The sequence below is a fragment of the Ctenocephalides felis genome, unplaced genomic scaffold, assembly GCF_003426905.1.
Source record: "Ctenocephalides felis isolate EL2017-DRISC unplaced genomic scaffold, ASM342690v1 CF-g0.4_SCAFFOLD_01886, whole genome shotgun sequence".
Lineage (NCBI taxonomy): Eukaryota > Metazoa > Arthropoda > Insecta > Siphonaptera > Pulicidae > Ctenocephalides > Ctenocephalides felis.
Genome location: NW_020538040.1, coordinates 69,202,544 through 69,216,676, shown reverse-complemented (window position 1 = coordinate 69,216,676; position 14,133 = coordinate 69,202,544). Strand labels below are relative to the sequence as shown.

Here is a 14,133-nt window from a genome sequence, read left to right as displayed (position 1 = left end):
GTAGTAGTCATACACCAATGAGAACTTCCACTTATTAAGATTTAATTATAGAGAAATAGATAACACAAAAATAATTGAAAAGTACTGGGATCTAAATAATTAACTAGTGTTAAAATACTGATGATTAAATATGAAGAATAAACTTTAATTAACTAAATTAAATAATTATGAAGGATTGTAACATAATTCACAAAAAAATAATTAAAATTAAAATAGAACTGTTTCATTTTCATTTCGAACGATTTCCCATCTATCGTGATAAACATAAATGCGTTCGAGAGCACGGGGGTTGTGGTGAGGCTGACTGTATCAGCGTGCTCGCGCGGTTGTTTGGACTCTAAAATGTGTTAGTGGAATTATCGATCCAAAAACGCGAAAGTGTGAAAACGAAAATCTAAAAGCTCAATAGCAAACAACTTTAGAAGTACGTATGTACTATGGTATTTTACTTTCGTTTTTGTTGATATATTTTATACGTTAAAGCTAATAATAATATTAATAGTTTGATGTAATAGGGTATTACTTAAATAATATAATAATAACCAGATGTAATGGAATTAATAAGTTATAAATTATTCAAACAACTTTAGAAGTACGTATGTACTATGGTATTTTACTTTCGTTTTGGTTGATAGATTTTATACGTTAAAGCTAATATAATATTAATATTTTGATGTAATAGGGTATTACTTAAATAATATAATAATAACCAGATGTAACGGAATTAATAAATTATAAATTATTCAAATTTTACTAAAAAGTATATTCATTATGTAACTGTTATTTATTAGCTAGTAATGTATTAACCATATTTTAGTAAAATTTATATACGGAATATATCAGTATTTGTCGGTAAAAATAATAATAAATTAATAACTATTGGCTAGGGTTTGTAAACTTTTTGATACAAACATATATATATATATGTAAATTTAAACATATACTTGTACATAATGCGTAACTTTGAGTAACAATCTGCTTGTCATATTGCGTACTTATAATGCGCGCGAAAATGGCGATGTTATATTATAATAATTGTTAAACTGAGAAGATCTCATTGGAGCTCTTCTTAGGCATCACTCTTACATTGTCATTTTAGCTCATAGGAATCTTTATGTATTTCTGATTGCTAAATAAAACGAGTAAAAAAAAAAAAAAAATGCGATGTCGGTTAAAATTTACACCGAAGCAAAATAACTTATGCAGCGAATATTAAGCTTTTATATATTTTATACTTTTTGTCAAATTATTTATCAAATACAAATATATGTAAAATGTATTTACAAAATAAGTGTGATGTTTAACCCTCCGTCGGGCGCAGTCCAAATATGTACAGAATCGGGCGCAGTGTATATGACAGATACAGATTATAAATATATTAACAGGAGGCTTACAGTTTTATATATTTTTATTTAATTTGCGCTTTTACAATGCTGAATATGCATATTATATGTAAACAAAAACAAAATATATATTAGATCAATATTATTTTTATAATATAGCAAATATAAAAATCCGTACATGCGCTCAAAATGCTAGACGCACAAACCTTACTTTTTCTGAAATGAATAATTTAATTAATTATATAAAAAGAATTGTCAGATTCTGTTGGAATGTTTATACAAAGACTATATAAACAATTAGAACAGTAAAAACTTGGTGTTTTTTGTCTTTTTGTACGTCAAATAGAATTTGGCTTAGTGTGTTTTTTTTTTAACAAAATTGCTACTAGCAAAATATGCGAAGTTCAAAGACAATCTAATATGGACGAATAAATAGTAGACATAAAATTACGAAGCTACTGCGATATGGAGATCTCGATGACATCAAAATGTGGAGAAACATGCTAAAATGTTGGCCCTGTATCTGTCAGATCGGCTGCGCCCGACGGAGGGTTAAGTTAAAGTCATGAAAATTTAGAACAACTCATACCATAATCATATTTTTCAATAATGACAGAATTTATAAAATATTGACTTTCATATTATATGTTTTGTATCTATCATTAATGCCGATATAATATTTTTTTGACCAATTTGCCTAAATAACTGAGCCTAGTTTGTAAAACCCAGGTCTATTTTTTGTTATAGTACATTTGTTCGTTGACATTTAATCCGCGCTTTATTTCGAAATGGTTCAGGCGCATCCTGGTTCCCGTGATATGTGAATGCGAATTCTGATATTGGATACCTGAGCTTGCGCTTTGGGAGTGCGTGAACGTATATAACTATATACCTATAAGACGCTTTGTTATGGTTTTGTTGTTTTGGTTCTTTGAACTTGATGCTTCTTACGCCCGCGAGAATGAAGAGAATGCGCGCGCATTTACAAGTTCGGGCGCGAATCGATAATACCGGAAGCGAACAAATTTTTCCGGATTGTGGCGCCGATTGCCGAACGAAACTCACGAATTTTGCCAAAATCACAAACCGGAAGCAACGACGGTACCTACAGAGACTAAATTAAATTATAGTGACGTGCTCAACACACACACTTGTAACTTGCTTCAGAACAATATATCACATAGATGTAATTCAATTCAGAGAGGAATTTTATACAAACGAATACACTAGCGGGTAGCGGGTAACACAAATTAGCATTGCTTACTAGGTTTGCAATGTTATGAGAAAGATGTACAATAAGAAAGTTTAGTAACGAATTTAATATAAAGAAAATTTCATTCCACATTACATATAGGGTAGGCCAGGGCGCAAAAGTCCAATTTAACTTTGAGTAATTAATAGGTTGTCGAATATCTCCCTTCCGCCTTTTTGTATTATAAACCAAGAGCAAAAAAGCGGAAGGGAGATATTTGACAACCTAATATATGGTAAAATCAACCAATTATATCACAAAACACATATCAAATAAACAACTATCTGACTATTTTCAGTGAAAATCCCAGCGAATAATTCATCATTGTAGAAATGTGTATGTTTTTTGACCGTTTTTCAACAAATTGAAACTTGGTCCTTTTTACCCCTTTTAGGCGTGGTAATTTGGGACGGCTAGGGAGTAAATTGGTGCAATGTATTTTTTTAATTTTAAAGGTTTGCTTACTAGGTTTGCAATGGTATAAGAAAGATGGTACAATAAGAAAGTTTAGTAACGAATTTAATATAAAGAAAATTTCATTTCACATTACATATAGGGTAGGGCAGGGCACAAAAGTCCAATTTAACTTTGAGTAATTATATGGTTAAAATCAACCAATTATATCACAACAAAAACACATATCAAATGAACAACTATCTGACGATTTTCAGTGAAAATCCCAGCGAATAATTTATCCTTGTAGAAATGTGTATGTTTTTTGGCTGTTTTTCAACAAATTGAAACCTGGTCCTTTTTACCCCTTTTAGGCGGGGTAAATTGGGACGGCTAGGGGGTAAATTGGTGCAATGTATTTTTTTAATTTTAAAGGGATTTCACCAAATAATAGCTACATTATCCAACCAGTGCAAAATATAAATTTCATGGGCGATTTTTTTACAGAGATAGCACTAAAAATAACTTAAAAATTATATTAAGGTCTCGGTCTCGGTCTATTAACAACGAAAGAAAATACTTATGTTATGGACTTTCAAACATTGTCGTTTTTCCTCCGATAGAAACGTCGTTAGAATCAATGTGATGGATTTGAAATTAAATAAAAAACAAATACTACATATTTACCACATTAGCTTTCGTAAATGAATTACAAATCAAACAGCAGGACTTTCTCAATTGACTCTCAATTTATTTTTTGAGCAATACCCTACAATTCCATGGTACGATTTGATATTTTGAACTTTTAGGTCATGTCTACTTTAGGTCATGGATGGATTTGCATATTGAGTCCCTTTTATTCCCTTTGTCATTTCATTTGAAATCTGTCATTATTATTACCCCAAGTATATCTTTACTTTAAACCCTTCTAATATAAAATGCCAAATGAAAAAGTTTACAAACATTCGTATGTTTGTTTCTTCATGTGTTTATATATATAATATTGTATTTATATTTGGATAATATTTGTTTGTTCTGCTATATATACTTAATAATTTCGAATGTATAAAATATCAAAACTGATTTTTTTTATAAAAAATTGTTTATTAAAAAAAATTCTAAAAAAATGTTATTAAATTTTATAATCAAAAATTTAATTTATATTTATTAAAAATTATATTACAACCCTGCGTTTGTATAGCAGCTGTGGCATTAAGTCGGTTGTTATATTTGGATTTTATTGCAGAGTGATGGAAAATCTACCTCTCACAAATACATTGTTGAAAAAAAGGAAATGAGGACTTAACAGAAAACGTCTATATATGGATAATCATGAGCATATATATATATATATATATATATATATATATATATAAGATATATATATATATATATATATATATATATATATTCGTTTGCATTTCTATTGCATTAATAGAATTTGTCTCGGTATGAATAATATCAAAGTTTTTAACTTTAAGTTATTATATTTATTTTATTACTGTGGCAGATGTTTTATATTTTTAAATCCATTTATCGTCGAATGAATAATAATTATATATGTAATTCTGTAAAAAATAATACGAAAATATTTTTATATTTAATAAACAAGTAATGGTATAAATTTAGCTTCAAAATTCTCTACCGATTGCTATTGAACAAAATCGTCTATGATCATTAGGGTTTCTTACCATATCACAGGATTCCACCAGCATTGCTGTAGCCGGATTTCCCATGCTTTTCTAATGCAAACGTCCTGGCAGTCGCCCGATGCACTCGTATTCAAATGTAATATTTTATAAGTCTATGTTTCACTAGCCCTTAATGACGAAGATTTCAAAAGATTCAGCTTTAAAAAAATGTAAAAGACATATTTCAAACGTTATAAAAGCTTTTATCGCAAGCTGTATAAACATGAATGATTGAAAATATTTTGTGTACGGCATATACCGTTGTTCGCTCCAGCTGCGTGTGACGGTAACTTGTTCGCATATAAAAGCTCTTACATTTTTATTATGCGTTATATTTAGCGCATAAAAGCTACACAAATGATCACATCATTGGAAGCACTACAAGCTTCTAGTAACTATTTAGCAGTAAGCTAAACATTCGCATTATTTATTGTTAAATTTTAATATTACTATTATTTTTGTTTCAGATGCTGTATATTTTAAAGAGGATGAGATAATAAACCAAAGTAAACTTATTATTTATAATTATTTATTTATTTAATTTATTGAAATTTAATGTAACTATAAAACATTTTAATAATTATTTTAAATTATTTAGAATAGTAACTATAAAGTAACGATAATGTAACAATCAGAAAATTGTTCATAAACTTAAGAGATTTATATTTAATATATGAAAATTAATATATTCTACGTTGCATCGCATATAAATCACATTAAATTAAAAAAAGAGTTTTTTGCTGAGTAATTACAAAACTTATAAGAATCAATATAAAATTTGCAAAATTATCGAAGTTATTTAAGATTAAAATAAAAATAAAAGTACAAATAAACGAGAAAGTCTGATAAATGAAACCAAATCTATAATACAATTTAACGAAATATAATATAATCTTAAAAATCCTATTTTTAATAAAATAGTTCACGGTTTTCAGAAGCTAAATATAAGAATATTTATAATAAAGTACAACATTGTATACCTCGTTACATAAATGCACATATTTAATAAACTATTTAAATAAGACTTCAAATATAAATTTAATAGTGATTTGATCAAAAAAATGCCAAATAATAATTTAATAATATAGTGTAACCGACAGTGCGTAACGAATAATATACCTCATGATAAATTTTGGTGAATAATCGAAAGCATTTAAATACTATTTTTCCAAGTATTACCACCAAAGACTCCGTCTAGTGATTAGTGATAAAAAATAGTAGTGTCACTGTGTTATAGTGTATCGTAATCGATTAAGTTATTTATTTATTGATATTGAGATTAATTTTTAATATCGGGTTCGAAATATTTGTACAAATACTCAAGAAGTTTAAGAAATGCGCTTAAAGTATAGCAATTTGTCTATGGTGTCTTGAACATGTTCGGGATAAAGGAACAGCCTGTCAGTGCCTTTTTGGCTTATCGGCTGAGGAATGAACTCACAGCACCATAATCCGACCATTCTACCACAACTTTCGTTTGAAATGGATACGACAGACAACCAGCGTCTTTACACGGCGACGGAGCTCAACAGTTGGGGAGATTATTACACGTCTTCAGCAAACGCGGGAACTCTGCTCGGTAAGAATTTGCGAATTTTTAATATCGGCACAATAAATTTTAATAAGCTGCGGATTATGATCCTGTGCGTTACATTGAAAAAGAATAAACAAACAGAAGGCACGTTTTTGTTTAAACACTATATTTACCATCATAGTGCTATTGATTTACATTGACCAGATGGCGTACCTTATATGATTTTAATATCTTACTAACTGTTATTAATGTTGCATATTCATATAATTATTAGCATTACGTTTATTTTTGAATTACTATGTTTTTACGATCAATATTTTAATAAGTAACATAAATAAAGTAATGAATTTTGAAATATTAGAAATCAGAAGCTTAGCAATTCCTACTTATCCAAACATTGTGGTGGTCGCCATTAATTTATGTATGTCTTAAATTTTGTGTTGGCAATTATGTAAGTTAGTAATTTGAAACAAAAATCACAAAACGTCTTTAGAAGTCGCTTTAATTTAAATGAAAAATGAGTATTCCTCGATGCATTTTATCGGCTTTTATAGGTCCAGCCGACTCACGTGAACGATCTAGCGACAATAATGCCCCCCAGTACCGACCGTGGGAGTCTGTTGACGGCGGCCCATTGCCTCCGGGGACACCCAAGGAGGTTTTATTGAGAACAGGATTTTCGGGAGTGATGGGTAACAGTCAACCTCCTCCAGACTTACAACAACCTGTTAGCAAACTTCCATCTTTTCAAAGCCAATTCAATGCATTCCAGGTTTGTCAGAAATCTCTTTTTGAATTATTACTTTATAATATTAGTTGTATATTTCAACATGATATTATCTATGTAAGTATTATGGTTGAAGTGCCTGAAAGATACATTTTTATATGTTTTTATACTGTTTTTAGTATTAACTCAGCAATGTTTGATATTGTTACATATCTCTTTTGCTAGTTAATAATATCAAGTTCATTAATTATAAACATTTTTTGTTAGTTTCAAAGAACAAAACAAACATACACTATTTCTAATCTAAGATCAATAAATTTATGTGCGTTTGAGGTACTATCCTTTATGCAAAAGCAATGTTTTTTTTTGTAGGACGCAGGAATGACTCCAGAACCTTCACTCACGACGTTAACTCCTGTGCCCGTGAGTCCTAACTCCAGTACTAGCCCGTCAGGTCTTTCGGCGCCCCATTTAACGCCGCTAAGCACGGCGCCTGTTTCGACTTTGACGCAAATAACACAGTTAGGTACGGGTTCTATGACGCCCGCATTTCACACGATTGCACGAGGTTACCCCTTGGTTCCTGCACCAGTTCAAGCCAGGGAGGTTCCGGCAATCAATCAACAATACCTGGATGAAAGGCACATACAGCTATACCAACCAGTATTTCAACAAACCGGTCTAGTCACAGTTCTGAAGAATGAACCAGCTCATTTTGATCTCAAACTAAGGCAACAGGTTTGTGGTGATAAGATTAAACTTCTAAGTAAATAACTATATTTTTATTATTAATACCACTAAACAGGAGAATGGTTATTCATCACCGCACTTAATAACATCAGTCGGCCCTGCGTCGTCTGGTGACAATCGCAAGAAAGAGCGACGGAAAGCCCGGGCGTCTAGTCTGGAATCAGCTACTTCCAGTCATCAGTCCGATGATCAGGTGTCTTCCAATGTGGAAAATGAGACGCATTCAGGACAAGTCGCCGCAGTCAGTTCGACGGCAAGTTTTAAGTCACCATTACATCACGGCGGACTAAGTACCGGCAATGGGACGAATGGTCAAGGTAACGGTATGGGCCGGATGATGGACACTGACGACTTGGGGCCGGATAAACAGGTAATTTTTTATAAGATATTCTGGTTTGCTATCGCCTCAATATTTTTATGTGATATATTATAATAGTAATTAAATAAATTTAAGCGAATATGTATCAATTGTAATATATAATAATCTCTTTGCAGGTGAAAAAGAAACGTAAACGCTGTGGAGAATGCGTCGGCTGTCAGCGCAAAGATAATTGTGGGGATTGCGCTCCGTGCCGTAATGACAAATCGCATCAAATCTGCAAGCAGCGCCGATGTGAAAAGTTAACTGAGAAAAAGGTATGTTTTATTCATTATTTTATATATATAAATATTTATATATATACATATATAGTATATGTGTGTAATAAATTTAATTTCATAATTAAAGTTTATATCACCCGTCAAATGTAGCACATGTGGATACGATTGCGTAAATGAAGTTAAATATAAACTAGTTGTAAGTATTTTTGCCTTAAGTCAAGTTGCTTGAACTTTGCATTGTCGAAAATTATTAAATATTTTTTAATTTCCAAAATTACCGCAAAATTGTTTTCATCAATAATTCCGCAGAATTCAATTCAGCAATTTTCGATCAAGACTAAATCAACACTATCATGAAGGGCAATTGGGCTTTTTTATAATAGGTTTTAAATTTACATCGAACAAAAACTAAAAACTGAGAAAACATAAAATTAGCGAATCTGATTTTCGGGAAAATACAAACTTTTTCCTTTTTACTGAATTTGTTAACTTGGAGAATTTGCTGAGGGAAATTCTCTAGTATTACATAGTTTCCATATCATAAGGTATTTCTTACTTTTTTGTTTTATTTATTTGTGATAATTCTCATTTTCAATTGTTTATCACCATGTTCTTAAATTTCTTTAATATTTATTTTATTCATTTAAAATTTTAATTATTAAGAATCTATATTAAAATTAATTCGCTCGAACTTATGAAGTAGAACTTTCGTCATAAGCCCATTGCATTAGCGCTGCATCATTTGTATTTGCAGTTGTATCATAGTGATTTGATTTTTGTGGGATGCAGTAGTCTAGATTAGTGCTTACTTAATATTATGTGGAGCGTTAATTTAAATTTGATCCAATATTAATCAGAGTTCGTAGCACAACATATGGTGTATTTTGTAACAAAACTAAGTATACGGAGTAAAGCACATAAATTATTATCATCTAACGTATCTAACTATCACATATTACTAATACATAGAAGATGCTTGTGCCATATGTAGTATAGTAACGCATATGTGTCCGCATTAACACACGTTATGTTCTATGCATTTGTGTGCGTCAGCGCGCATCTGTCGTTGCTTTCGAACGACAGCTGGACCTTTTCGTCGTTGTGTATATTGCGCTAAGCACACGCCAAACAACATCCTTTACCAAAATTGTAACGGTGACAAAATACACGATGCGCTCCACACAGTACAAAATGAAAGAGATTTTTCTTGCTACCAGCCGAAGAAGTTTCTGCCAGATGTGCTGTTTTTTAACTTAAAATTTTAATTTATGACGCCGCAAACACGAGGTGATTTTTGTCGCTCAAGTTACTCGAAAGAATTATTTGAGTTTTTGTTAACATCAGCCAGGCATTCAGTATATTTATTACAAGAAATTATTTTTCAAAGTTTTGATGTTTTTACGTAAGAAATAATTCATTAAATACTTTCGCTACTATTGTTAAAATTAAAACAATAAAATAGTTTTAATTCTTTTTAACTATAAAATTTGAAAATTCTCAAATTGAGATGGCAAATTTAATCATTAGCGTTTCAAAACCGCAAAAGATTCAGTAATATCATTTCAAGATCATATATGTTTTTACCCTAAGGTTGTGCTTTTACAGGCAGACCATGCGTAAAGATTTTCAATTGCCTACTATGTGAAATTAACCAGGGTTATAATTTTATTATGTCATTATTTTTTTACTAAATTACTATTATACATTTTGATATATCGGTTTGACATTGAATTAAAAAAAATATTAAAATGCTTTCGTGAAAGTTATCGGCTTTTCCGGAGCACAGAGAGAAGCACGTGCTTTACTTCGAGTTACTGAAATACAGTTTTCCCAAATTATTGTATTTTTTTAAGTAAATAAATTTAATATTATATATATATATATATATATATATATATATATATATTGATGAGTTATTTAGAATCGGGCAATATATATATGTATATATATATATATATATATATATATGTATATATTCCTATATATATATATATATATATATATATATATATATGTGTGTGCACTCATATATATTAGACTAAGCTCGTTGCCGCATACGACGATTTGAACTATATAAAATGTATATTTGTTACATATTGAATTTTGACAAAATATGGAACTATTTTTTGATTTTATGATTCATGCCGGTTGAACAAATTATGTTCTAGATCAACAAGGCACAGGGATCAAATATTTTTTATAATTCAACTAAGGTGAATGAACCATAATGTTTAGAGCTTTCAAATTCCGCTCGCGGAGCAGACGCTATTATTAATAGGTAACTTTTTTCAATTTTGCATAGGATATACAACTCCACATCCGAAAATTCATTAGACATACTATATTATTAATTTTTAATTATATTAAACTTAATTAAATCATACATTATTTGTTATGCGTATAACATGATAAGCGTTTTTAGTATGGTTTCATATTGTACCAATAACTATATTGCGATTTGCTATGACTTGTCTATCACAGCTTACAATAAAGTAAACAATTATGTTAAAAATATAAACTATATTGCATAAATATGAAATAATGATTAAGTTTTATGTTTTTTGTGAACCATATCTGACGTAAATTGCGCGTAGTATACCTTGTATTTAGAGCTTTTTGACAATGTTATATGTGGTCAGTTTGTTTCCTGACAAAATGAAGGTAAAACACAAAATTCGATACATTCTCAATCACTTGCAAAAATGGAAAACTGGGACTGACCAAGATCAGACAATATTTGCTTCTACTCAAAACTTGCTATGTCATTGAACTTATGCAATTCCTTAACAAAATTGAATTAAACGGTTCATATTTGATTTTTTCAATGATTAGTGTACCAAATATTTTACTTCATGTTTGAGATGAAGTATCATTATTTATAAACATTCACAAATGTATGTTGGTATAAATATCAAGCATTAAAGCATTTACTCGCACCCTATAATCACTTCATATATTATCAACAATCAGTACTTCTAGAATTGTATAAAAGTTTGAAAAGATTACCAACCAGGATGTGGTACATTTTAATGTTGAAATTATTAATTTAATTTTATGTTAGGCAGACTCCGATTTCATTTTGAATAGTGAATTTTAAGTTATGCTTATAAATTATTGATAATCAACAAGAAATATTTATTCAAGTGATTTTTATTATGGTATATTTGCATGATACTCTGTATTCCGATGTTTAATTGGCTAACGGTCGTATACGCGAAAAGCACAACGCTGTGTTGTCAAATCATTTTAAGAACTTTCATTCTTTGAATAACTTAACGTACCACTCAGCTGCAAAATTTAAATAAATTAATGACATTCTGTGAAACATGCAAGTGTTTGTGAGCATTGGATATTTTACAATTTTCTTTATTCTTGAATTCTCTTTATTCTTGAAACGAAAAATTATGTTCTCCGTCAACATCTTTTATGCACTTTAGCAGTACACATATATTTTTCGTGATTATATGTGATCATTTGCTTTAATTTTCTATCAAATTATAACAGAAATTGTTGATTTAAAGCCGAGTACATTTTTTCCTAATGTATTTCTAACTCGCAGCTGGCTTTTGGCAGACAGATGTTCTTATACGTGCCTAATATGTATATAAATATACATATATATATATATATATATATATATATATATATATATATAATATGGAAGAACATAAATTTTAGTTTGTAGCGCAACTAATTTTTAAATCCCCTCTATCAGTTGTTATTAACATGATTATTTTTTATATGGATGTTACATTACATTTTTATAAGACGGCACACGTCTTTTAATATCTTCCAGTTTTAAAATGCTTGTTTAAATACGATGCGGACATTTTCAAGAATTGGTTTAAAGCAAATATAGCTATGAAATTCACAATTTCAGCATGTTTGATTTTTTTTAATTTTTGCCTTATACATCTTTACATCAAGTAAGAAATATGTGTATAGAATGGCTGATGACAGTTGTTTGCAACAAAGAATATCAATTCTTTGGACCTTCCACTATTTACTTTCTTTCTCTATTGGCTATTGTGATATAACTTTTTTTATTTACTTCTTTTATATTTTTTTGTTTGCCTTATCAGCTGTTCGACCAGCTGGTTGGATTTAAATGTGGTACTTTCAAAGGTAATAAATTACATTTTGTTATAAATTGTTCATTTATTTTAGAAACTATTAGATTTTTTATTACGACATGTGAGTGCACATTCAGTTTTATTACCATACGAGTTATTTAATATTTTCAAAGATTCACCTGTTTATTGATATTATAAGTTGATGTCAATTGAAGTTAGTTGTAACTGTTAGGGGGCATTAATCATGTGACCGATTTTCAAGGATTTTTGGACCTCCCTTTCCCTTGGTAATACGTTGTGATATTTAAAATCACTCCCTCCCCCACCAAACATCACGTGTATTTTTAGTACCTAGAAAAAATCGTAAGATTTTGGAATTTTTCGAAAAATTTAGATTTTTTGTAAATTGAGGTCAAAAATAAATACACGTGATATCTTACTAGACCCTCCCCTCATCCATGAATATTTCATTAAATTTTTTCAAACCCTCCTTTCCCTTTAAGCCTCACGTGGTTAATGTAGGCTCCCTTATATTAATTGTTCATTTCTGGGCAAAATTTTTGAAGAATGCGTTATCATTTAATAGTCAGGATCTTTATTTCTGTTCATTTTCCACAGCCTTTTATACTTCTTTTAATATACCATGTGTAGTTTTCCAAAAGATTCCTTTATAACAGGGCTTCTTAAAAATTTATCATTCACGACCCCGATTATGATCGCAAGTTTCTTGACGACCTCATACAAATATAAAAGAAAAATAAATTAATATTATTTGCTGATTTATTTATAAGGTTACAATATACATATGCAAATACATATAAAACTGCCAACTCTAGTGATGTTATAAAATGTTAAATCCGCCAATATTTAACATTAAGATTTCTCGCGACCGCAGATTTTGCTACGCGACTCCATTTGGGATCGCAACCCATAGTTTAAGAAACCCTGGTTTATAACATATGTCGATGGACTCCTCCGACCACCATTAATCGCATTTATAATTTTAATAATATTTGACAACAAGTTATAATATTATGTATTTAATATGCTTCTATATAAACATATAACGAAAAATTAATTTCTTATGAAAATAATGCCCTATTATAGATTATGTCTGTATATTTTATTCATATTTTATTTTTACTGATAATTTGATTACTTTTCTTATACTATTTCAATCATTATTATTTATTCTAATGTATGAAATAAGTCAATCGCAGCAATTTTATTTTGTAATTCGTACCATTTTTTGTTTTATATATTATCGCATAAAATTATTGTAAAAAGTAAGAATTATTTTAGAATTTATAGTTTATCGATTGACGCAAGTTCATCATTCATGAGCACACCAAATATAGGACGAGATTAACTCTAGAGAAAGGGAATCGCGATATTTTGGAGCACCGCTCTTACAAATCAGAACGTGATGATTAATAGATTTGATTTTATTTAGATTTTTTTCCGATTCACCAATATTTGAGATATTTTTTTTAAATCATATTTTGTACAAGATCATGCAAAATATGAAAGCATGCATAAATCAATTACATATAAACCAAACGTACAAAAAATATCATCAGCCCTTTCTTATAATTAAGCCAACCAGCAAATGGTTGTTATTCCTTTTTATAAAAATATTAAGTGTTGTAATTTGGATACCGCCTTGCAATGATGGAAAGAGCTTTCATGAACTTTTAGCTGTAATAGTTTCCTTTAGACTTCCATGCTCTCCGCTTGCAAGCTAGCTAACAGTGCTATGTGCGGTTTGTG

The 14,133-nt window shown here is 29.8% G+C and overlaps 1 protein-coding gene across 1 annotated transcript in view; it reads left to right on the top strand.

Moving 5' to 3' along the window:
- Positions 1-6,155: 6,155 nt before the first annotated feature.
- LOC113375273 (DNA N6-methyl adenine demethylase-like) overlaps positions 6,156-14,133 on the top strand; it is a 55,187-nt gene continuing 47,209 nt past the window's right edge. Inside the window, exons 1-6 of the mRNA XM_026615214.1 lie at positions 6,156-6,258; positions 6,768-6,985; positions 7,313-7,394; positions 7,467-7,678; positions 7,746-8,060; positions 8,186-8,326. Of these exons, the coding sequence (XP_026470999.1) occupies positions 6,162-6,258; positions 6,768-6,985; positions 7,313-7,394; positions 7,467-7,678; positions 7,746-8,060; positions 8,186-8,326 (1,065 nt within the window). The 5' untranslated portion in view covers positions 6,156-6,161. The remainder of the gene's footprint in view (positions 6,259-6,767; positions 6,986-7,312; positions 7,395-7,466; positions 7,679-7,745; positions 8,061-8,185; positions 8,327-14,133) is intronic.